Here is a 24,685-nt window from a genome sequence, read left to right on the forward strand (position 1 = left end):
GTTTAGGGGTTTGCTTAAGCCCATACAAAGATTTGATAAGCTTACATACTTTATGCTCTTGGCCTGGCAGAATAAATCCATCAGGTTGTTCCATATACACTTCTTCATCAAGTTCACCATTTAAGAATGCGGTTTTAACATCCATCTGGTGAATGTGAAGTTTGTATATGGAAGCAAGGGCAATCAACACTCTAATGGTAGATATCCTAGCAACTTGTGCATATGTGTCAAAGTAATCAATACCGGGTTTTTGAGTAAACCCTTTGGCAACTAACCTTGCCTTAAACTTTTCTATGGTCCCATCTACTTTGATCTTCTTCTTGAAGATCCATTTACATCCTATAGGTTTAGACCCAGGTGGTAGATCAACCAAAATCCAAGTTTTATTACCCATGATAAAATCCATTTCGTCATTAATTGCTTCTTTCCAAAAAGCAGTCTCTTGTGACTTTATGGCTTCTCCATAGGTTTGACGGTCACTTTCTATGCTTAAGTTTTAATAAGACAGAACCTTGGAATTTTTCTCTTGTCCCTTCTACCAGGTAGGTTACAAAGTCAGGGCCAAAACTCCTATCCCTTCTATCTCTTGAACTTCTTCTTATTTTACTAGGTTGTACACTAGGTTCACCAACTTTTGTTTGTGATTCTAAAGGATGGATCTACAGAAGTTGTAGGTTCAATTTCTTTAGGAATTGAAGTGAACCTATTTTCATAGAAAATGGCATCTCTAGACTCAATTATGGTATTGACATCTATGAAATCATTAGGTTCTATAACTAAGAACCTATAGGCCTTACTGTGACTAGCATATCCCAAAAAGATACACTCAATACCCTTTTCACCTAATTTTCTTAACTTAGGTTTAAGGACTTTAACTATAGATCTACAACCCCAAACTTTAAGGTAACTTAAGTTTTGTTTCCTTTTCTTCCACAATTCATAAGGGGTTATATTAGATTTCTTACTGGGTACCCTATTCAAAATATGACAAGCCGTAAGTAAGGCTTCACCCCAAAAACTCTTATTTAAACCAGAATTAACAAGCATAGCATTAATCATTTCAGTAAGTGTCATATTCTTTCTTTCTGCTACACCATTTTGTTGTGGTGTATAAGGGGCAGAAGTTTCATGGACTATGCCTACTGATTCACAGAAATGAGGAAAGTGATATTCACCACCTCTATCTGATCTGAGACATTTAATGCTTGTTATACATTGGTTTTCGACTTCAGTTTTATAAATCTTAAATATTTTTAAAACCTCATCTTTATGACTAAGTAGATAAACATAACAGTACTTAGAATAATCATAAATAAATGTAACAAAGTATTTTTTACCTCCCTTTGTGGGAACACTATGTATGTCACATACATCACTATGTATTAAATCTAACAAGTTAGAAGTTTTATCTACTTTAGGGAATGACTTAGTGATTATCTTGGTTTGCATGCATGTTTTACATCTATTTACTAAGTCATTTTCATATTTAGAAATTAAGGTTAACTTAACCATATCATTCATTTTCTTAGTATTTACATGTCCTAAACGAATATGCCATAAAGATAAAGAAGAATCCAAAACATAAGCAAAGACATTCACTTTATTGATATTAAGTTTGACCATCCCTTCATACATATATCCCTTCCCAACAAAAGTACCCCCCTTAGAAAGAATGAACTTGTCAGATTCAAATACAAGTTTGAAGCCATTCTTGTTGAGAATGCTTCCAGACACTAAGTTCTTTCTAACTTCTGGTACATGGTAGACATCGGTTAGAGTGAGTCGCTTGCCGGATGTGAACTCAAGTTCCACCTTGCCCTTCCCTTTGACTTCTGCTGTCGACGAATTTCCCATGTATAACATGCTTCCATCTTCAACTGTTTCATAAGTTGAAAACAGGTTCCTGTTTTTACAGACATGCATCGTCGCACCAGAGTCAATCCACCAATCATTGCCATCTTCAAGCATATTTGCCTTTGAAATAATGGCGACAAACTTTTCTTTGTCTGTTGGTGCACCCGACTTCTTATCCTTAAGAAGTCGGCACTCACTCTTGTAATGACCTGGTTTGCCACAGTTGAAACAAGCACCATTTCTTTTCTTACTCTTATTAGTCTTCTTTTCAGGGTGTTTGTTTATCTTCCAATTGCCTTTTCCTTGTTAGTTCGAATTCTTGACATTTTCCACCAAATAGATCTTAGAGGATACAGTTTCATCTTCTTTCTTATCTCTAATTCTTGACTTTTCCTCAATCATGAGGCGTTGAGCCAAGTCTTTAATAAACATTTCCTCTTTCTTGTGTTTTAGACTTTTTCTAAAGTCTTTCCAAGTTGGTGGAAGTTTGTCAATAATTGAAGGGACAAAAAATGATGAATGACCATGAACAGCAGTGTTTGTCACTGAGCTTATTACAACGGGAAGAATGGATACTACACATCTTCTCTAGAATGTTAACACATTCTCATTATCTAAGAGATAGTCTTATCCCATAGCGGAAACTCCCTCAAATCTATAACCAATTCTTCTATCCCATTTCTGAAGACATGAGTAGACTCACAACAGACTGATTTCTGCCGCAATGTACTTATGTACCCTGTTTTGAACATCGGGGCTGCTGTTTTGGGAAGCTTTAAGAAGACAACATAACCAAGATTCTTGAAGTCCAAACTGATTCCTCCATGAGTTTCAATCTTGTTAATCCAAGTTATCCTTGAAAAAGCTGCAGTTGATTCGAATTATCAAAAGTTGATTGGCCTGCCTCCCTTTTGTTGGTTACTATTTTTTTTGCCTGGTAAAAACTATCAGAAGGAAATCAGACACGGAGAGCTGCTGATTGAAAGTCCAAGCAGCACGAAGAAGAGATAGCAGAGAAAGGCCAGCCCAGAAGTACCCTCACATGAAGGTAAAGAAAATCAGAAGAGCACAGATTGACGCCGGTGCCAGTCGGTTAATCTTGAGATCTATAACATTACTCTCACATATGGATTGAACTAGAACCGGATTCCTTCTAGAACTGGTATGTATTTTTTTTTGGAATGGTTCATGATACGGAAATTTATGCTTATAGGATGAGAATTCCTTCTTGATTGAAGTGTTAGTTAGAACTGAATTCCTTCTAGGGAGGGGACGAGGCTGACACATCAGCGAACATGCAGTGAATTAGGCCCTGTTCGTTTCAGATTGTGACAACCGATGGTGAGGGCCTCCCTATCAGTTGTCACAGTTGTGAAACGAACAGGGCCTAAACTAGGAGACATCCCTGGGAGTCTACAGGGATTTCAATTCTATATTGGCAACCAAACATTCGGTTGTCAAATCTGAATCGAATAGGGCCTTTACTTGGAGACATCGTTGGAGTCTACAGGGATTTCAATTCTATCTTGGCAACCGAACAAGGAATTTTGCTGATGTGGCACCTAAATGCCAAGCAAAATCCCTAAGCCGAGGCTTTTGTGCAACCAACCACACCATTGTGTATTTCAAATGGTAAATATGACAAATGGTTAAAATGACTAAGGCCCTGTTTGTTTTGGGTGTTGAGAACCGATTTTGAGTTCAAAACTGGTTATTCTACTCAAATTAGGCACTGTTTGTTCTGGATTGTGAGAGCCTATTGTGAGTCCAAAACTGATTATTGTAGTCCAATTATCAGTTTGGACTAATAATCAGTTTCTCAAAATCCAAAACAAGCAAGGCCTAAGTGTAATTTTGAGTCCAGCAACCAGTTTTGGTAGTTTGTACTTTGTAGGGAATTATGAGGTGACCTCGCGAAGAAAAGAAGGCGAATATATCTTTTCCCTTCCCTTCCTGAAAATAAAGTCATTTTCAGGAAAGGATAAGCAAAAGGGGTGTAAATGCTGGAAGGGGGGATTAACTTTGCACATTTGAAGTTACCAAATCCTAATGAAATTTCTTAAGTCGTGAGATTTTGTCTCGCTGTTTGGGTCCACAGAAAGCATTTTATTTTTTTTTCAAAAAAATCCACGAAAAAAATTCCATGGAAAGAGAAATTCCAGGGTCTAGCAAATTTTGAATTATGGAATCCAAGCATATTCAGAGCAAAAGGGCCCAGGGACTAGAGGTGGGGGCCATCAATCGGTGGTTTATGTCATTAATGGCAGATCACGGGGCTCTGGTTTGTTTGATTGGTAAATATCTATAATTATATGTAGCGCCCTCCTCTGGGTTTGTTTGGCGTACCGTTTGAAACGCCGTTACGTTTTCATGTTTGGTTGGCCAGATCAAAACGTCGTTTTAAATGGCAAACAGAGGTATTGTGTGTTTGGTTGCAAATGCCCTAAAACGGAGTTTTAGTAGTAAAATGACAAAAAATGGCATTGTTTTAGGGAAATTGCAGAGAGAGAGAGAGAGAGAGAGAGAGAGAGAGAGAGAGATGTTAGGGCAAATGGTGTAAAAATGGGTTTTGGTGAGGGCAAATACGTAAAAACCCACAGCCCAAAAATTCTCTTCCAAACGGCGTTTTGCAAATAGACCTTCCTCCCTCCATTTGCAAAATGCCATTTTGAGGGTTCAAAACGGTGTTTCAAACGGTGGCTGCGGACCAAAACACTCCCAAACAGCCGTTTGGCCCCAAAACGGTGTTTCAAATTTCAAACGGTGTTTTAAACGGTACGCCAAACGCGCACTTAAGCGGTCAGGACACAGGAACATTCAGCTCATAGGCCCAATTATCAATTAGGCCAGTTTAGTTGGACAATTCTAATCCTCCGATTTACCGAAGACTTCACCAAAAATTATGAACAGTTGTCTTCCAATTTTCAGCCGTCCATTTAAAATTGCACATATTGAATGCCAAGAATACAACGTGGTCCAAACTCCAAACCGGTAGATGGTTCGATCAATCTTGTCCCTCAACATGTGCTCTTTAAATGGACGGCTGAAAATTGGAGATGCTTCGATCATCGAGCAAATGGCCCCACTTATTTGGCCCCCGGAAATGGTATATTCTTACCCTTTTCTTCCCTGGGCCACCACCTGTTAGTTTAAAAGCCTAGTAGACGTGAATTCAATTCGCTCGATGGGAGTGGCCGGGAAATAAAAGGACAAGTATATCACTTCCGTGAAACAGCAGTGAGTCACGCACCACCTCTTTTGGGCTAAAAACAATAGGGAAAATAAGTATTCGCAGTGAAAGTCATGGCAGGAGAAGAAATAGGGTCGAAGTTCGTTCGCTTATTCTTCTTCGTTGGTGCCGGAGGTATAATTTTTCTAATCTTTATGTTCTCATATTAATCACATCGTTCTCCATATTCATGTTTCTTCTTTCCATTTCTTATTCCTTTTAATGCAATCTCTACTCCAAACCTTCAATTGTCTTTCAGTCATCTGCACCGCTGCGATTAATCTCTGGCGTGATCTCGAACGAAAGGCCGCTAATCAGGCTATCCAGGCGCCTGAAAAGCCTTCGGAAATGGTAAAGGAAGCAATCGAATCATAGTTAGGGTTTCGTTTTTTTTGAATGATATGGTTAGGGTTTTGTTTTTGTTCCTATATGTTTTTTTTTAAATCTAACGTTGCTGTAATTCCTTTTAAATGTTGGAATTTGTGGTGTTCCTTCCATTATATTGTTATTGGAAAATTATTGGATAATCTTGAAGTTTCACTAAGGATCAGATTATGCGATGGATATGTGTATTTGTTGATTTATGTGTTCTTATCGTTAGAGAATCAGTCCTTCTGAGATTCCTCTAAGAGGCCGAGGGAAGAATTATTCTTTAGATGGTTTCTTATTAGTTATAATTGATTTCATTATGGAATTCATTTCTAGGGATGAGAGTGTTATATCTGTCTATAACCTAGAGATTGGGCTATGCTAACTTGTAGAAGAAGTCCATTCACTTGTAATTACTCGATATGGAAAGTTTTGAGGAACTGTTAGTCGTACATCTGAGACAATTCTTTCTATTTTTATTTCATTCTTCTGGTTCAGCTCTGGTTCTATCGTTTACGCTTTCAGTTTTCTTGTGTTTCGTGTCTTGTTTTCAAAACATTTACAAATCTGTTTCCACAACCATATTGCGTTGAAACATGATGTGGAGAGAATTTTGAATTTCAAAATTAAGGCATGGCTACTCTCTTAAGAAAAATAGAGAGAGAATGAAGGAGATGAAGTGACAAGTCTCATCTCTTGCAAAAAATATGATGAAGAAGAAGAACACGGTTGTTTGATTTTCTTCTTGCATAGAGAAGGAAGAAGGTGAGAGGTTCTTGATTTTCTCTCTTGTGGTTTCCTTTTGTAGAAAAAGGGGTTTTTGACTTTTTCCTTTCTTATATAGAGAGAGAGAGAGATTTGAGAGAAAAGTATCTCCATGTAAGAGTAAACAAAAAGTTACGTGTACGGAATTGTGTTAACTAACCCCTTTTCTAATCTCTGTCGTTTATCTAATAGTGGAAAACGTTATCTCACCCGTGGATGTAGGCCATTGTGCCGAACCATGTAAATTCGTGTGTGTTATTTGTGTATTGTTGCTCTTTTTTGATTCTTATGGTCGCTTTCCATTTTGCCTTTGATTGTGTTCTTTGATCTTATTTTTTGTCCGACGGGATTTTACCGCACAAGTTTCATCTCCAGACGGTCTTCTTTGCAATATGGAAGGCCAAGGCCAATGCTAGAACGTTCAGTTATTTCAAATTTCCAACTGGGTCTTCCTCTACTTCCTTAGAGTCCGTTGCCTTGCTGCTTATCAAATCTAGATGAGCGATATTTGAGTCTGGAAAACATTAGTGGAGAGATCCTTGCTTCTATGAATTCCACCATTAAGCAAAGAAACATGTACTATTCACATTAAAGTTGGCCTTTCATTACCCCTGTTGACGAGAAACTAGAATTGTGAACAATGCCCTTGTTCTTATCTGCTTGCACATGCATTTATGGACACTTTTTGCAGAGGTTAATGGCCTTTGACAAAACATCTTGCACAAAGAATCTGAATGTGTTGCCATTCAAAATAAAAAAATAAAATAAAGAATGACTGCATGATAACCTGAAGGTCTCCAAAAGTATAAAGTACATATAGATTCTGTGTACTTACAAGGCATCTAGTGTTGTTGGTAATTAGAACTGTTTTTTCTTAAATGGGTATTTTTAATAGGCTTGAAAGGCGGTACTTTTGGAGAAGTATTTAAAAAGGGCAATTTTAGACTTCCATTAAAAATATCCTAGAATCTTCAAGGGATAATACAAATTGAAGGTTATGAACAGCGGCTGTGAGGAAGAAAAATTGAAAGGGCAAACCAATGGTAGGAATAATTTCAAGCTAGAGAACTGTTGTATGCATTTTCTTGAACCTCTCATATAAATATTCAAGAATTAATTGCATAGTATTGGTTTATAATCCAGAAAGTTTCGACCTGATGCGTGATAATTGTTATAAGTAGCTGATGTATGATAGTTTTCTAATTAGAATTGTTTCTGTGTTTTAAAAGGTAAGTAACAGGAGTAGCTAGATAACATGGTTTGTGGCTCTTCCTCCAACAAGTGACATCTGAGCGCTAGGTTTCTCAGGTAGTTTTGAGGAACTTGCTTTAGCCCCAATCTTTTTATCAAGAACAATCCCGAAAGTTGGTATTATTTGAATGAAATTGCTGCTAGGCTTTTTTGATTTTGTATTGTACGGTTGGGAATTCCACAAGAAGCTATTTTTGCTCCATTTTGAAATTCAAGGAAAAGAGATAGAATAACTATTTACTAAATCTAAGATAGGTATGCATGAAACCACTTTTGAGAGATTAAAGCCAAAACTTCTTTGAAGTATCAAGAATTCTCTATATTACAAAATACAGAATGGAGGAAATAAGGAAGTTCACATTATATATAATGGGTCATTTTGACGAATGTCTTTCAGTTTGAATCAGCATTTTTTGCTATAGAACTTGTACTTTTAATTCCATTATGTTGAGTTTCTTTGTTAGGGTTCAACAGTAGAGAGGGTCGAGGGTGATGAGGAAGGGTCTGATGGCGACGAGGATGGAGATGGGCGATGGTGGCCAACTTGTGGGTCTGTCATGATAGCAAGGGTGGAGGCATGAGAGACGCAGTGGGAGAAGGGAAGGGGGTGTTGGTTAGGGACAGAATTCCATTTCAAAATCCATGGACAAAATTTCCATGAAAAATAAGGCAGGTAAAACCTTGTAAACTCATTTTTTAGGAAATGACTCTTAAGAGTCGAGTTTGCGACATTGTATAGGTGTATCTAAATTGATTTTAGATAAGTTCTTATTAATTTCCATAAACCAATAGAGTAGGAAAGGAAGTTTTTGATGTCACTCGGATGGTGGAGAATGTGTAGGCTGTTACATTTTTTCTATATTATTTCAGCTATAAAAGAGTCAATGATTTATATACGATGACCATTGACCAACTATTGGATCCTTTTAAGCCCTTGAACATAGGTTTACCAATAGGGGAGAACTCTTTTCAACATGCTCTCCAAACCATGCTTATTGAATTTGACTAGCAAAACTAAGCTAAAGAGGATTTGGTTATGAAAAAAGGGAAAACATTAGCTGGAATGGCTTTTAGCCTTTGATAATGGCAGTTAAAGAAGGTAAATCTTGTGTCAAGAATCAAATCAGTGTTTAAAATAGTGGATGCGGCGTTGAAAGCGGCCAGTGAGAATCCTAATCGACTTGGCACAATGCGGTCAAGAACTCGGTTGATGTGGTCATAACTCAATAGTGTCAAAGGAGTTTTTATTGACTATGTAGGGCAAAACGTGGAACGCGGATGCGACACAATGCGGAACGTGGCCAATGTAAAAGGGAGTCGACTCATGCGAGTTGATGCGGACGCGGTGGAGTTTTAAAACTATATTCAAAAGAAGTGGAGCTTGGGCCAAAATCGTCTAGATTTAAGTTGGTGTGGCTCGAGTTGTCAGGGTAAGAGGTTGAAGGGCGATGGTGTCAGTTGGATTTTGGGGGGGAAAGGGATTACAATTTATCTAAATTGTAATTATTATCTTTATTTATAAATCTAATAGGCACCTGACTTGGCAAGATGATCAGCCACCTAGTTAGTACTTCTAGGATTGTGAAAAAAAGAAAAAATCTCTGAGTAATCGAGTCGATAGTGCCATCAATGTACTTAGACAATTTGCAGGACCCTCCCCCCTTTACCCTTAAACCCAGGAAATAGCTTTGGAAGAGTCACATTCCACAAATTAAAGTCCCTGCTGCCCATGTGGAACGCCCATATTTCCACCTTCATCGAGTCAATGATTACCAATGAGGCCTAATAAAGAGCGCACGATGGGACCGCTACCATTCCTGAAAACTCCCAAAATGCCAGCCATACCGGGTTTGCCAAGAGAGCAACCGTCGACAGTAATTTTAATAACACCCGATGGAGGGTTTACCAACGGGGGTAAAGCTTTCAAAGAGCAACTTGGCTGTCGGGTTTGGGATGGAAGGTTGACTGAGAAAAGAATCAAACGCCTTATAGATTTGAAAGAGATCTAATGTTCAAGAAGAATGGAGATCTAATGTTCAAGAAGAATGGTGGTTTGGGGATTGTCAACATTAGGGTTAATAAGCAAGACATTTGGAGGTTCAAAGAGGGAAAGAGATGCTGATTGAAGAAAAAAACATATCGGACAAGCAGTGTTGGTTGGGGGTGGTGGTTGATGCGGGAGGGGGGGTGTGGTAAGCTCCCTATGGATTCATGTTCAGGTGCATGGCAATCTGTAGTTTTTGTCGTTGAGAAAATTTTAAAACGTCTTTTCAATGCCCTGAGACATTCAAAATCCATTGATAAAATACTTAGTTTAATGGCCTCTTTGGTTGCTGCCAAAATTGGTCCTTATCTACAAATAAAATTATTTGAAGTTTATCTTATTTGAAAACTTTAATCCCTCTTTGGATGCCATAAACTATATCATTGCTAACAGTATTACAACCATTCTTTTCACGTAATCATATTTTAACTTCAAAACCATTTTATAGAAAGATAATATGCAAATAATTTCAGAGGTATCCACAAGGGGCCTAAGCTTTCCTCCCCAAATGTTGTCCGTGTATCTGATGTCGAGCATATCGATCATCTCGTCAACAACATGCTCCTCTTGCTACAAGATGCCTACCTAACCATTATTTGGATTCAACTTTTCCAACTTTTCTTGTTCACTCTAACATTAACTTTTCTAAATGCTACTGCTTTTTTCTTTTCTTTTTTAATCTCAAAGGGCCCTAACAAGGTGGTCATACTTGAAGATGCAACTGGAATCTGAATTACCTTGTTCAAGGGAGAACCATATTTTGGTTCAATACATTGGAGCTAAGGATAGAGGGCGAGCCTTGGCGCAACGGTAAGTTTGCTCCATTGTGACCTGGTGGTCATGGGTTCGAGTCACGGACACAACCTCTCTGTAAAGCACGCGTAAGGCTGCGTACATCTAGCCCTCCCCAGACCCCGCAATGTTGGGAGCCTCGTGCACTGGGCCGCCCTTATTTTTACATTGGAGCTAAGGATGAGGCATATCAATGACGTAAGATATTAAGGATCTTTTATATGTGATTAGAATGTGCCAAGGATTTAACATATTATGCTGTGATGCTATAGCAGAATTATGTCTACCAATATTAGGGTCATAAATCAAGGATTTGCTTCGTTTTAGTGGAAGTATCATTTGTGCAGTGTCCTAGTGGGTTCCTGTAAAATTTGAAAGTTTTTTTATGAAATTAGCATGTGTTGTAGCCATTCAAAAAAAAAACTGTATTGTCGTCTATGATATCAGAAATTTTCTATATGATGACCTCACTAATTGACTATTATTCAAGAGAAGAGAAAGGCAAGAAGTATGTGCTTCTTTTGATTGAGTTAGCGTCCTTGCATCCTTATTGGTGGAAGCAAGATGGGTTCAAATGAAATAATATGAACACCCCGTTGTTTTGGTATGGGTCCCATGACACACATCAATAGGAATGCACATTTGTTTTGATTCTCAGAACAAGTGGGTACCTACCATGAAGAAACACACGAGCAAACTCGAGAAACATGTACTTAATACCTGCTCTTGAGAGTTCTAGTTATATCTGCTCAAATTTTGTTGCTCTGGTATTCCATCTTCTTTCTACTTACATTTTCTTCGTGCTCTGATCTTTGAAATCGTTTCATGGCTGTTTCTTGCCAAGAAATCAGTTGGTAGTTGATTTTTTGAGGGGATTCTATTCTCTCTGCCATCTACACGTTGAGATACAAGTTATGCCTCAATAGATATAAATGAAGATCTGCCTCAATAGATATAAATGAAGATCAATCAACAAAGATGGGGAAACATTTGTATTGAACTGAAACCTACAAAACCTCACTTATATTGTCATACAAGTAGCATGACTTTCTCTTGAGTTTGATGGATCTATGCTAAATTTCAGCAGACCAATAAAATATGATCTAGGAAAGGAGTGATAGTGATGGTGGTTGTTTGAATGCATGCAAAATCCTGGTTGAGTTGCACTTTTTGTTAACAAATTGAGCTTTTTTTCTTTGCGTGTTTGGCAACAAGAGAACAAGTCTTTTCTCCCAAGTGTCTAGATATCTGCTTATGCCAATATCTTGTTCTTCCCATATTTATACAAAGCATTTAGTTGTGTATAAGGTTGAAAAACAGAACAAAAACGGAAAATTACATTGAATCAAAAGAGGAAAAGGAAAACAAGAAAGCAGAGATACAATGCTATCTGTAGATTTCGCATGATCACATCTAGACCACTCATTTAGATAAGAGGAGAGAAAAGCATCACCAACTTGTGGTAATCCAAAACCAACCTAATCATTTCTTGGTTGAGGCTGTTGCTGTTGATCACCTCCTTGCCATGTCCATACAATGTCCTTAAGAGAAGGCTTGAGGTCTTGGTTACAGAAATCCTGGTACTCTATTGTATCCCCAGATGATTTCTTCACTTCTACTATGTATAACGAAGGTGTAACCTCAAAAATCTCTGGGAAGGTGTATTTTGGAAGAAAAATCAACAACCGTATGCATCCAACGAACAACTGTTGGTTTTTCTTTATTTTCTTCTGCTATAAATAATGATAAAAACGTGTTACTTAATTAATTCACACCTAATAGCAATAATAAAGAAAGGGAAATGATTTCACTGTGCTCCCATGTTTGTCGTGTAGTGTTTAAAGGGCTTTAAGAGCTTTTTGAGAACCATAATATTCCTCTGACAGCCCTTTAAATACTACACGACAACCCATAAATTAAGTTGCATTTGAGGTGAATTGACTGAATAAGACAAAATCTGCCGAAAAGTGAGCCTGTGTGACTGCTCTCACATGCAACAGCCCCACCGCGAAATATCTTTTTGCGATGGTCCTTAGCAAATCCTATATAGTAATTGTACTAGTACATTAAAGCTTGATGTATAAACCATTTCTGTTTGACAATATGAGCACACCCATATCAATCAGGACCGTCTAAACAACGGTACCATGGCTTGGATTAGGCTTTGCCACAAAACTAGGCCAATTAGATGTTCCCATCCAACCATTGATGGGATATGTTATGGACTTTTGGTGACCCCACCAATATAAATGGCTAGGAAAGTCTGATCTTTGCGATTTCTAGGGGATTTCCATCTAAGAGCCGGTCCTCCAATTGTACGATATGGATTGATGGTCATATGCCCTGTTTAGATTGTAAAGATGGTATTTTAGCTGAGTTTCATTGCATTGTTATGAAATTATGGCTTCATGACAGAAGTGCATACACGCTACAATCCATGTATTGTAGAATGATCTCTGTTGATCGCAGAGATGGGTGTGCCTTACGACCTGGTGTATTTCTTTCTATCAACCTATGATTTGGCCGACACTCCGAATTTATTGCCGACTCACGTGTCCTGTCGTATCGGACACGACACGCGTGTCCACACGTGTCGACACTCCTTTGGACACTCTTACTTGTATTGCTAGACTTAATGTGGGTGTGTAGACATGTTTTTGTACCGTGTCAAGCGTGACATTTTTTTATTTTATTGAATATTGTGTTTACCTCATTTAGACAACTCGTATCAATGTCGAAATTGGACACATGAATCCATATCCACAAATCATTATTACATATGCTTTCTATTTTAGCCGTGTCCCCATTTCTAAAGTTTGAGGGTTTGCCGTGTCCGACGCTCCGTGTCCATGTCGACATGCGACACTCGTGTCTGTGTCCACAAATCATAGCTATCAACCCATTTCATTTAAAACGTATGGATCACATTGAATATAATGGTTTGGTTTGGTTTGGTCGACAAGAAATTAGGCGTGCAATTGGCCCACGTCCTGAGGTGAGTCCAGAACCGCGTGTCAAAATGTAAGAGATTCCCTATCGGATTGGAGACTTTCGTAAGCCACATGTAGCTGATGATACTATCCACACCCTCATAAAGACAAAGAGAGGGGCCCACAAATGCTGGGACACAGGATGCCAGGTGTCATTCCACGAGACTGCATGTGAGTGGTTGGGCCTGCAATTTCCACAAGAGCCACACACATCAACGTTGAATATGAAATTGTAGTGTTGTAGCTTATCAACGTGTCTTTGGATAAGATTCAGCTTATTCGTGTTACATGTATGCGTGATAGATAATTCAGCTAATAAATGTGTCGCTTGAAGTGTATTGGTTCCTAGTAGAAGCTAGAAAGTGAGGTGAGGTGGCCTGAATTTGTGCCAACATGGCCCACATAACACATTATCTTGTCTCGGAGCTGGTTTTGATTATAGGATTATAATTAAGAACAAATTAAGACTTATACATTGATTGTAAAGGAAAATTTAATCAAATTTACTGTGAAAAGTCGGATTAACTATTTCGTACCATGAAAAAATTTGAGGGAACTTTCTCCTCAAATCTGATTCTTCATACACTCCTGGGCTGATCTGTATTTGGTCAAAGCTCCGATTTCTGAAATCTATAACCAATTCTTCTATCCCATTTCTGAACACATGAGTAGACTCACAACAGACTGATTTCTGCCGTAATGTACCCTGTTTTGAACATCTGGGTTGCTGTTTTTGGAAGCTTTAAGAAGACAACATAACCAAAATTCTTGTAGTCTAAACTGATTCCTCCATGAGTTTCAGTCTTGCTAAGCCAAGTTATCCTTTAAAAAGCTGCAGTTGATTCGAATTATCAAAAGTTGATTGGCTTGCCTCTATGAGTTTTAGTCCAAAACCTTGGGGCTGGGTACTCATAGCTTTTTTTGTTCCTTACAAACTCAATCCATGTGCTATTTATATGCCTCATTTCTGCCCGATTTATGCTCTTTTACCTTTTATTTTATGATGGTACTGCTTACTGTTTATGTTTATTTTAGACAGCAGAAACCCCCCTTTTATTTGATTTTATTTGCTATCTGTTCTCAAGACAGAAGGGGCAAAGGAAAAGCTTATTTTTCCAACATTCTCAAACTAGAAGTAAGAAAATTTTATTATTCGCCATCCAAACTTCTAAAACAAATCAGTTGACCAACTGGAAACTTGCAGATAAATTTCTTTAGTACTGGAGATGAGAAGCTTGAGGAGAGTAAATACCAATGGAATCCCATGCTCATGAGAGAGAAAAGGCATGACCATGATGGTAGCAGTTTTGGAGCTATCTTGCAAACCATTCTCAACTACTAAAACATATGCTTAAGCTATGAAATTCAACACTAATAAAATTTCTTCGAGGAAATTTATGGAGAAAACGCTTGCAACACCGGTAGTAATTTCAATTCACAAATTTGCTGCTCTCAGTATGTACTTAGCTGGAACAATTGTTTTGTGAAATGTTTTTGGCCTTACTAGAACATTCTCGAAAAAAAGAAAAAAAAAACATAGAGTTGGATAACTAATGGAGTTAAAAATCTACACTAAATGCCACCGAAGGTCGCAGCTATGACCCGGTATGTGTATTGAGAATGGTTTACTCAAACTCGAACAAACCATAAATCCCAAGACACTGTTGAAATTCAAATAACTGTCAAAATGGAAACCTTCCAATCTTGAGATTACTCCAATGTTGAGGTATTACGGTGAAAAAAAGCATGTGTGAAAAGATACAAAAACCACTTCCAATTAAGAATAGTAGAAGCAAAGAACAAAAAACACCAAAAGAACTGAGGAAAACAAAAGCAACTAGATTTCCAGAATGGAAAAGCTTGATAAAAGGATCAATGACCATGAACAGCAGTGTTTGCCACCGAGCTTATTACAACGGGAAGAATGGATATTACACATCTTCTCTGGAATGTTAACACATTCTCATAGAGATAGTCTTATCCCATAGCGGAAACTCCCTCAAATCTATAACCAATTCTTCAATCCCATTTCTGAAGACATGAGTAGACTCACAACAGACTGATTTCTGCCGCAATGTACTTATGTACCCTGTTTTGAACATCGGGGCTGCTGTTTTGGGAAGCTTTAAGAAGACAACATAACCAAGATTCTTGAAGTCCAAACTGATTCCTCCCTGAGTTTCAGTCTTGTTAAGCCAAGTTATCCTTGAAAAAGCTGCAGTTGATTCGAATTATCAAAAGTTGATTGGCTTGCCTCCCTTTTGTTGGTTACTATTTTTTTTGCCTGGTAAAAACTATCAGAAGGAAATCAGACACGGAGAGCTGCTGATTGAAAGTCCAAGCAGCACGAAGAAGAGATAGCAGAGAAAGGCCAGCCCAGAAGTACCCTCACATGAAGGTAAAGAAAATCAGAAGAGCACAGATTGACGCCGGTGCCAGTCGGTTAATCTTGAGATCTATAACATTACTCTCACATATGGATTGAACTAGAACCGGATTCCTTCTAGAACTGGTATGTATTTTTTTTTGGAATGGTTCATGATACGGAAATTTATGCTTATAGGATGAGAATTCCTTCTTGATTGAAGTGTTAGTTAGAACTGAATTCCTTCTAGGGAGGGGACGAGGCTGACACATCAGCGAACATGCAGTGAATTAGGCCCTGTTCGTTTCAGATTGTGACAACCGATGGTGAGGGCCTCCCTATCAGTTGTCACAGTTGTGAAACGAACAGGGCCTAAACTAGGAGACATCCCTGGGAGTCTACAGGGATTTCAATTCTATATTGGCAACCAAACAATCGGTTGTCAAATCTGAATCGAACAGGGCCTTAACTTGGAGACATCGTTGGAGTCTACAGGGATTTCAATTCTATCTTGGCAACCGAACAAGGAATTTTGCTGATGTGGCGCCTAAATGCCAAGCAAAATCCCTAAGCCGAGGCTTTTGTGCAACCAACCACACCCTTGCATATTTCAAATGGTAAATATGACAAATGGTTAAAATGACTAAGGCCCTGTTTGTTTTGGGTGTTGAGAACCGATTGTGAGTTCAAAACTGGTTATTCTACTCAAATTAGGCACTGTTTGTTCTGGATTGTGAGTCCAAAACCGATTATTGTAGTCCAATTATCAGTTTGGACTAATAATCAGTTTCTCAAAATCCAAAACAAGCAAGGCCTAAGTGTAATTTTGAGTCCAGCAACCAGTTTTGGTAGTTTGTACTTTGTAGGGAATTAGGAGGTGACCTCGCGAAGAAAAGAAGGCGAATATATCTTTTCCCTTCCCTTCCTGAAAATAAAGTCATTTTCAGGAAAGGATAAGCAAAAGGGGTGTAAATGCTGGAAGGGGGGATTAACTTTGCACATTCGAAGTTACCAAACCCTAATGAAATTTCTTAAGTCGTGAGATTTTGTCTCGCTGTTTGGGTCCACAGAAAGCATTTTTTTTTTTTTTTCAAAAAAATCCACGAAAAAAATTCCATGGAAAAAAAATTCCAGGGTCTAGCAAATTTTGAATTATGGAATCCAAGCATATTCAGAGCAAAAGGGCTCAGGGACTAGAGGTAGGGGCCATCAATCGGTGGTTTATGTCATTAATGGCAGATCAGGGGGCTCTGGTTTGTTTGATTGGTAAAGATCTATAATTATATGTGGCGCCCTCCTCTGGGTGTGTTTGGCGTACCGTTTGAAACACATTTACGTTTCCATGTTTGGTTGGCCAGATCAAAACGGCGTTTTAAATGGCAAACGGAGGTATTGTGTGTTTGGTTGCAAATGCCCCAAAACGGAGTTTTAGTAGTAAAATGACTAAAAATGGCATTGTTTTAGGGAAATTGCAGAGAGAGAGAGAGAGAGAGAGAGAGAGAGAGAGAGAGAGAGAGAGAGGGCAAATGGTGTAAAAATGGGTTTTGGTGAGGGCAAACACGTAAAAACCCACAGCCCAAAAACTCTGTTCCAAACGGCGTTTTGCAAACAGACCTCCCTCCCTCCATTTGCAAAATGCCATTTTGAGGGTTCAAAACGGTGTTTCAAACGGTGGCTGCGCACCCAAACACTCCCAAACGGTGTTTCAAATTTCAAACGGTGTTTTAAACAGTACGCCAAACACGCACTTAAGCGGTTAGGACTCAGGAAGATTCAGCTCATAGGCCCAGTTATCAATTAGGCCAGTTTAGTTGGACAATTCTAATCCTCCGATTTACCGAAGACTTCACCAAAAATTATGAACAGTTGTCTTCCAATTTTCAGCCGTCCATTTAAAATTGCACATATTGAATGCCAAGAATACAACGTGGTCCAAACTCCGAACAGGTAGATGGTTCGATCAATCTTGTCCCTCAACATGTGCTCTTTAAATGGACGGCTGAAAATTGGAGATGCTTCGATCATCGAGCAAATGGGCCCACTTATTTGGCTCCCGGAAATGGTATATTCTTACCCTTTTCTTCCCCGGGCCACCAACTGTTAGTTTAAAAGGAGTAGACGTGAATTCAATTCGCTCGATGGGAGTGGCCGGGAAATAAAAGGACAAGTACATCACTTCCGTGAAACAGCAGTGAGTCACGCACCACCTCTTTTGGGCTAAAAACAATAGGGAAAATAAGTATTCGCAGTGAAAGTCATAGACAGGAGAAGAAATAGGGTCGAAGTTCGTTCGCTTGTTCTTCTTCGTTGGTGCCGGAGGTATAATTTTTCTAATCTTTATCTTCTCATTTCCAATTTTCATATTAATCACATCGTTCTCCATATTCATGTTTCTTGTTTCCATTTCTTATTCCTTTTAATGCAATCTCTACTCCAAACCTTCAATTGTCTTTCAGTCATCTGCACCGCTGCGATTAATCTCTGGCGTGATCTCGAACGAAAGGCCGCTAATCAGGCTATCCAGCCGCCTGAAAAGCCTTCGGAAATGGTAAAGGAAGCAATCAAATCATAGTTAGGGTTTCGTTTTTTTTGAATGATATGGTTAGGGTTTTGTTTTTGTTACTATATGTTTTTTTTAAAATCTAACGTTGCTGTAATTCCTTTTAAATGTTGGAATTTGTGGTTTTTTTTCCGTTATATTGTTATTGGAAAATTATTGGATAATCTTGAAGTTTCACTAAAGATCAAATTATGCGATGGATATGTGTATTTATTGATTTATGTGTTCTTATCGTTAGAGAATCAGTCCTTCTGAGATTCCTCTAAGAGGCCGAGGAAAGAATTATTCTTTACATGGTTTCTTATTAGTTATAATTGATTTCATTATGGAATTCATTTCTAGGGATGAGAGTGTTATATCTGTCTATAACCTAGAGATTGGGCTATGCTAACTAGTAGAAGAAGTCCATTCGCTTGTAATTACTCGATATGGAAAGTTTTGAGGAACTGTTAGTCGTATATCTGAGACAATTCTTTCTATTTTTATTTCATTCTTCTGGTTCAGCTCTGGTTCTATTGTTTACGCTTTCAGTTTTCTTGTGTTTCGTGTCTTGTTTTCAAAACATTTACAAGTCTGTTTCCACAACCATATTGCGTTGAGACATGATGTGGAGAGAATTTTGAATTTCAAAATTAAGGCATGGCTACTCTCTTAAGAAAAATAGAGAGAGAATGAAGGAGATGAAGTGACAAGTCTCATCTCTTGCAAGAAATATGATGAAGAAGAAGCACACGGTTGTTCGATTTTCTTCTTGCATAGAGAAGGAAGAAGGTGAGAGGTTCTTGATTTTCTCTCTTGTGGTTTTCTTTTGTAGAAAAAGAGGTTTTTGACTTTTTCCTTTCTTATATATATAGAGAGAGATTTGAGAGAAAAGTATCTCCATGTAAGAGTAAACAAAAAGTTACGTGTACGGAATTGTGTTAAGTAACCCCTTTTCTAATCTCTGTCGTTTATCTAATAGTGGAAAACGTTATCTCGCCCGTGGATGTAGGCCATTGTGCCGAACCATGTAAATTCGTGTGTGTTATTTGTGTATTGTTGCTCTTTTTTTATTCTTATGGTCGCTTTCCATTTTGCCTTTGATTGTGTTCTTTGATCTTATTTTTTGTCCGACGGGATTTTACCGCACAAGTTTCATCTCCAGACGGTCTTCTTTGCTAGGAAGGCCAAGGCCAATGCTAGAACGTTCAGTTATTTCAAATTTCCAACTGGGTCTTCCTCTACTTCCTTAGAGTCCGTTGCCTTGCTGCTTATCAAATCTAGATGAGCGATATTTGAGTCTGGAAAACATTAGTGGAGAGATCCTTGCTTCTATGAATTCCGCCATTAAGCAAAGAAACATGTACTATTCACATTAAAGTTGGCCTTTCATTACCCCTGTTGACGAGAAACTAGAATTGTGAACAATGCCCTTGTTCTTATCTGCTTGCACATGCATTTATGGACACTTTTTGCAGAGGTTAATGGCCTTTTACAAAACATCTTGCACAAAGAATCTGAATGTGTTGCCATTCAAATTAAACAAGAGAAACAGTAGGAGAATTTTTCGAAGACAAATTGGAGCCAAAATAACTCCCATTGGATGTGAGTTATTAATTAATTAAATTGTTAATTAATTATTTAATTATTATACGTTATTATGTATTATTAATTTGATTAATAAGAAGTATAATAATGTGTAATCCAAATGAGGATAGTTATTCCCAAACCGGTTTTGCAAAAATTGCGGAAATTGGAACGTAATTAGGAATTGGGATAGGACTACACATCCGGATAAGGTTTGTGTGGCCACCACACTCATAAAGCAATCAGATAAATGGGGAAAAGAGTTCCAATTGCTCAAGGACGGACCGAAACTGAAACGTACCGAAACCGAAATTCCCGAAATTTACCAATTTCCGTTCGAAATTTCAGGAATTTCGTCGAAATTGAAATTAAAATAATAATGTTTTAATGCGTTAAAGAATTTTGAACTAAATTACAGAAATTTCGTCCAAAAAATCCGGGATTTCGTGAGCGTTTACAAAATTTCGCCCGAAATTTCGGGATTTCGGCTTAAATTTTGGTTTCGGATTAGTCCGAAATTTTAGCCGAAACCGTAATTTCAAACCATGATTTTGACCATACTTTTAGCTAGGGGTGGTGGTCTATTTTAAAAAGGTCCTCTCTACAATGAGCAAATGATGTATTTGCGTCCTTTTCTTCCTATGGACAGTCCCCATTTAGTATCTTTTAAATCCATTATTATTATACTAGGGGGTGGCCTAAGGTGGGAAAGGACTCAGCAAGATGACCCTAAATGTGCACCCTTTCTCCTCTCCTGGACAGCCCCTCGATGTACTTGACTACTCCTTTTTACACCACAAGGGGGGCTCGGTTCGTCAATTCTCACAAAGCTAAAGTGATGGTTACCAGGCCATGGAAGTAGCGGAACAACCTACGCTGGAAGTTAGTCTTGATTCAATAATGTGAGTAGCCCTGAGGATTGGATGCCTTCTGATGGATACCTAAATGATCAGAAGGCATTAAAGTGTGCATAACTCCAGACATTATGAGACCCAGCCATCGGACCCCCCTGCTGGTAATGAACGTGATTATTGCTGGTGTGCTTGCATAAACTATTTTATGCATCACCAATGCATGCTTACAGGCTTATTGTTAAGCCTCTAACTGAATGAAGATTCTTTGAGAAGTCAAATATGACAAATAAGTTGGCTGTGAAAAGTAGGTTACTATAGTTTAGGAGTGATGATCATCCATGCTAGTATGCTACGCCCCTCCAAACGCAACTCAACAAGTAGCAATACTGCCATAAAGAGTGATACAATTGAAATAACAAAACTACAACTCAAACAGTTAAAAACAGAAGAAAATTTGAGTTCCTTCCACACAAAAAGGGCAAGTTGAATTGATGAAGATTTGAGTTCCTTCCGCATTTGGATTTGATTTCTCGGAGATTTCAGAATTTGGTTTCGGAATTTATTCGGTTTCGGGGATTTTATTGGATCTTGGGAATTTAGGGCCCGGTCAAAATGGGGTGTCTTCACTTTGTCTTCATCGATGCACAGGAGCTGGACTCCATCAAAATACCTGTGGTGCAATTCTCCTCCACAGATAACGTAACGAGATGCCAGTTTTTGCAATATCTGAAAAAATGATGATGTAGCTGATTGTGGAGATGATGAGGCTGATTGTGGGTGTGCATATCAATGAATAACCGAACAATCGTAGAAAAAGATATCCTCAATACAGACAAAATATGGAAAATATTACAGATAAGAAGGTGATTGAGATTGGGGCCCTACAAGTATCCTTCCTTATAGTAGATCATATATTCTAATTTCTAGAAGTTTGTTTCAAACTGCAAAGTAGTACTTAATTCGGACCCAAGCAATGATGAGTTATTCTAATCAAATCAAGTAGCTACTGTTCATACATGGAGAATAATGTATCCTAAAGATAGCAAAATAATTGAAAATATGACAGAGAAGAATGTGATGGAGCTCGGAACTCGACCCATATCCTTCCTTATGATGATCCCTTCGATTATAGGATAGCTATTAATTAATATGAAGAATGTGAGGAAGATCTGTCCAAGCATCTCTTCATGAATTCCCCCAGCGATAATTTTCCCTACTCCAACAGTGAAGGATACTGCATTTAGAATGGTGAGTGAAACCAATGGGAATATCAACATTGTTGCCCCTCTGAAGTCAAATGTCCCTGACTCATATCTCTGGATTTGTTCTTTGTCAACAACTTTGCTTGTTAGCTCAAAATCTATTTGCATCGTGCCAATAAGTTTCATAATAATACTTAGACAAGATAAGAAATGGGCAGAAGCTGCCTTCATCATCCAAAACCTTTGTTCGTTCCAAAATGTCTTGAAGGATCCTCCAGTTGAAAAGACGTCTAATAAATGTTGGCATAACGAAGATACGAAAATTGCTACAAAGACAAGAAACCATGGATCTGAAACCTGTAATGTCATGATCCAATGCAAAAATAAAATAAATTTAAAGGTTCAATTTAGTTTGTGTACTGTAGATATAGAAAAACAGGATGTTACAAGATTAAGAGTCAGATAAGGGCGGAGCTTTACCTTGGGATACAAGGAGATGTTATGCAAGAGGCACAATTGTGGGACAATGGCATAGCATAACACAAAGAAGGAACTAAGAGGCTGTAATGACATGGATCCGTAACACATACTCTGAAGGAGAGAAGTCCTGAATACCCCATATGTGAGAGGACAAAATCGAGAGAAAGAAACTTGGAGTAACCCAGATCCCCATCTCTTATTTTGAACCAAACAGTCGTTCAAATTTGTTGGTGATGTACCCAAGAATGATGGCTTTAAAGGATTACAATAAACAGACGTCCACCCTCTACAATGCAAGTGAAATCCCGTAAAGTAGTCCTCCACGACAGAATCATACAAGAACCCAATCTGCAATGAACACGAAGAAAATTCAACATAGTTAAAATTTTTGTTCATGCAGTGTTCATAGAACCAATATTTCTACAAATATTATTTATCAGCGACTTGCCTGTTCACCCCACTTCGTATCTTTCTCATAGTTGCAAGAGGCCAAAATGAGAGCCTCTCGTAATGAAGATTGTTTTGATGAAATTCTATTCATAGCATTGAATTTATAGTTTTGGTGGACCAAAGCAATCAACTCATTAGATGGGCCAAATTTTTTTCGATCATCAGCAGAACTGAATCCTGCATATTACAAGAATAAAATAAACTGAAAATTAGTACATTCATTTACTTTGATTCATGCAGTTTTCTTGCATTTTTGTACAACTGACCTTCTCTTACAGAATAACCAGGTGAATTTCCATACAATGCCTCCCTCTTCATATAAAAGTTAGTACCGGTAAGAATTGGTCCCTTGAGCCCATCACAACCTTTCCACATACTCTGAGAGATTTTGATAATTCTGTTAAACATTGAGCTCTATCTACATGTATCAGTAAGCTTTGAAGTTACACGTACCTTGAACACCGATCTTAGTTGATTGCAATAGATGTCATTGTTGCTAATGTTGTAGAAGGCTTGAGGGAACAGAACGAAAGCCATGGAGGGAGAGATTTGGGGATCAAGGTGGAAGCACATTGCCTGTCGTGCAGAGGTTACGTCGTTTGAATACATGTCACAATCTAAAACAAGTATGTAGGGGGAATTGCTGAGTATGCATGAGACACGAAGCTGCAGAATTGGGCAACACTGACCTGTTAGGTTCTTTTAGGAACTGGGAAAACATTATGTTATGGGGTACTGAGCAGATTGAAGATTGACACACTTTTGTCAGGGAGATGATAACTGCACTGTGTTATTTTGATATTATCATCCGTTTTCATCTTCATAAGTTGCTAATTAGATGCTAAGGCCATGTTTGGAAGCCATGGTATATTATCTTCCTCAATGGTGAGTGAGGACGGGTGATGCAGGAACATCCCCTGGATTTCATCACATCAGCTTAGACATGATCATTACCCTAGAACTTTTACTTTTGTCTCATTAATTATAATTAATTATAATTATAGTGGTAGTTTTTCCATTTTACCACTTTCCATGTCCCTTTAATTCATTTTGGGTTGACAGGGATAGTTTGATTATTTTGCTAGAGTTAAGACTTCTTAGTCGAGAGAACTGAGAGGAACTGAGTAAGGACTAAGAAGAGGGTAGGAAAAGGCTGAAAACAAGCAAAAAAACTCCATTCGAAATACGATTTATTTTTTCCCTATTTTTTAGCCACTTCTCAGACTCTCCTCAGTCATGCCTTATAAGGCTCTCCTCCTGCCACCATCCTTACCCATCTCTCACCTCTTGATAAGCATGGAAAAGATTCATGGTTGCCAAACCTTGCCTAAAGGATGTCACAATACCCCCAAAGCTCAGCAGACAACAATGAAAGTGTATCTTTAGTGAGAAGTGTCGTTATGAAAAGAAATGTGGATACCATTTGCCTTATTTATTTGCAGATATCAACTTACTCTTTTTCTTTGGCAAAATGGTGCAAGCAGCATGCCAGTGCCACATTAAGGCCATGTTTGGCGATCATGAATTTTTTCCATGTAATTTTAGTTTATGTAGGAGAGAATTGAGGGCGCAAGAGTGAGGAGATGGTTTAAAATGGCTGAAAAATAACGGAAAAAAACTCTTTCAGCCAGTTCTCACTGTGAAACAACCAATTACTCCAAAAGCTTAAGCTGTTAGAATTGGTGTTATTTAATCATTTATACTACACTCCCCCGCACGTGTGGCCGCTCTTTTTTGGTTGGTCGTACACGTGGATGTTTAATAACAAGGAGTTGATTTCAGTGCTATTCATTGCAGATTGGGTGGCCCAACCAATTACTCCAAAAGCTTAAGCAGTTGGAGATGGCGTTATTTAATCTTTTATACATCAACACTCCCCTCACGTGTGGCCCCTCTTTTTAGGGTTGGCCATTA

General features: G+C 38.3%; 1 protein-coding gene and 1 long non-coding RNA gene across 15 annotated transcripts in view; one reads left to right on the plus strand and one right to left on the minus strand.

The window, feature by feature from the left end:
- Window positions 1-4,377: 4,377 nt before the first annotated feature.
- Window positions 4,378-23,797, plus strand: LOC143861965 (uncharacterized). Of its 12 annotated transcripts, none has more exons than XR_013240091.1 (6): window positions 4,378-5,218; window positions 5,343-5,434; window positions 7,447-7,525; window positions 15,596-17,978; window positions 18,116-18,207; window positions 23,050-23,797. It is a non-coding gene; the product is annotated as an uncharacterized LOC143861965 (long non-coding RNA). The 12 variants fall into 12 exon arrangements; XR_013240093.1 differs by lacking the exon at window positions 7,447-7,525 and having other exon boundaries at window positions 23,050-23,105; window positions 23,203-23,797; XR_013240094.1 differs by lacking the exon at window positions 7,447-7,525 and having other exon boundaries at window positions 23,050-23,105; window positions 23,280-23,797.
- LOC143861964 (quillaic acid 3-O-glycosyltransferase CSL1-like) overlaps window positions 21,448-24,685 on the minus strand; it is a 30,484-nt gene continuing 27,246 nt past the window's right edge. The window contains exons 4-8 of one of the 3 annotated variants that reach the window (XM_077372947.1): window positions 23,225-23,347; window positions 23,038-23,149; window positions 22,770-22,948; window positions 22,322-22,669; window positions 21,448-22,198 (exon numbers count right to left, since the gene is read on the minus strand). In XM_077372947.1, coding sequence (XP_077229062.1) covers window positions 21,650-22,198; window positions 22,322-22,669; window positions 22,770-22,948; window positions 23,038-23,149; window positions 23,225-23,347 — 1,311 coding nt within the window. In that variant the 3' untranslated portion in view covers window positions 21,448-21,649. Of the gene's footprint in view, window positions 22,199-22,321; window positions 22,670-22,769; window positions 22,949-23,037; window positions 23,150-23,224; window positions 23,438-24,685 lie in introns of all 3 variants that reach the window. The other 2 variants (XM_077372945.1, XM_077372948.1) reach the window with 2 other exon arrangements.

Source organism: Tasmannia lanceolata, unplaced genomic scaffold (assembly GCF_043159265.1).
Source record: "Tasmannia lanceolata isolate RefF3 unplaced genomic scaffold, GAP_Taslan_0.1 ptg000037l, whole genome shotgun sequence".
Taxonomy (NCBI): Eukaryota; Viridiplantae; Streptophyta; class Magnoliopsida; order Canellales; family Winteraceae; genus Tasmannia; species Tasmannia lanceolata.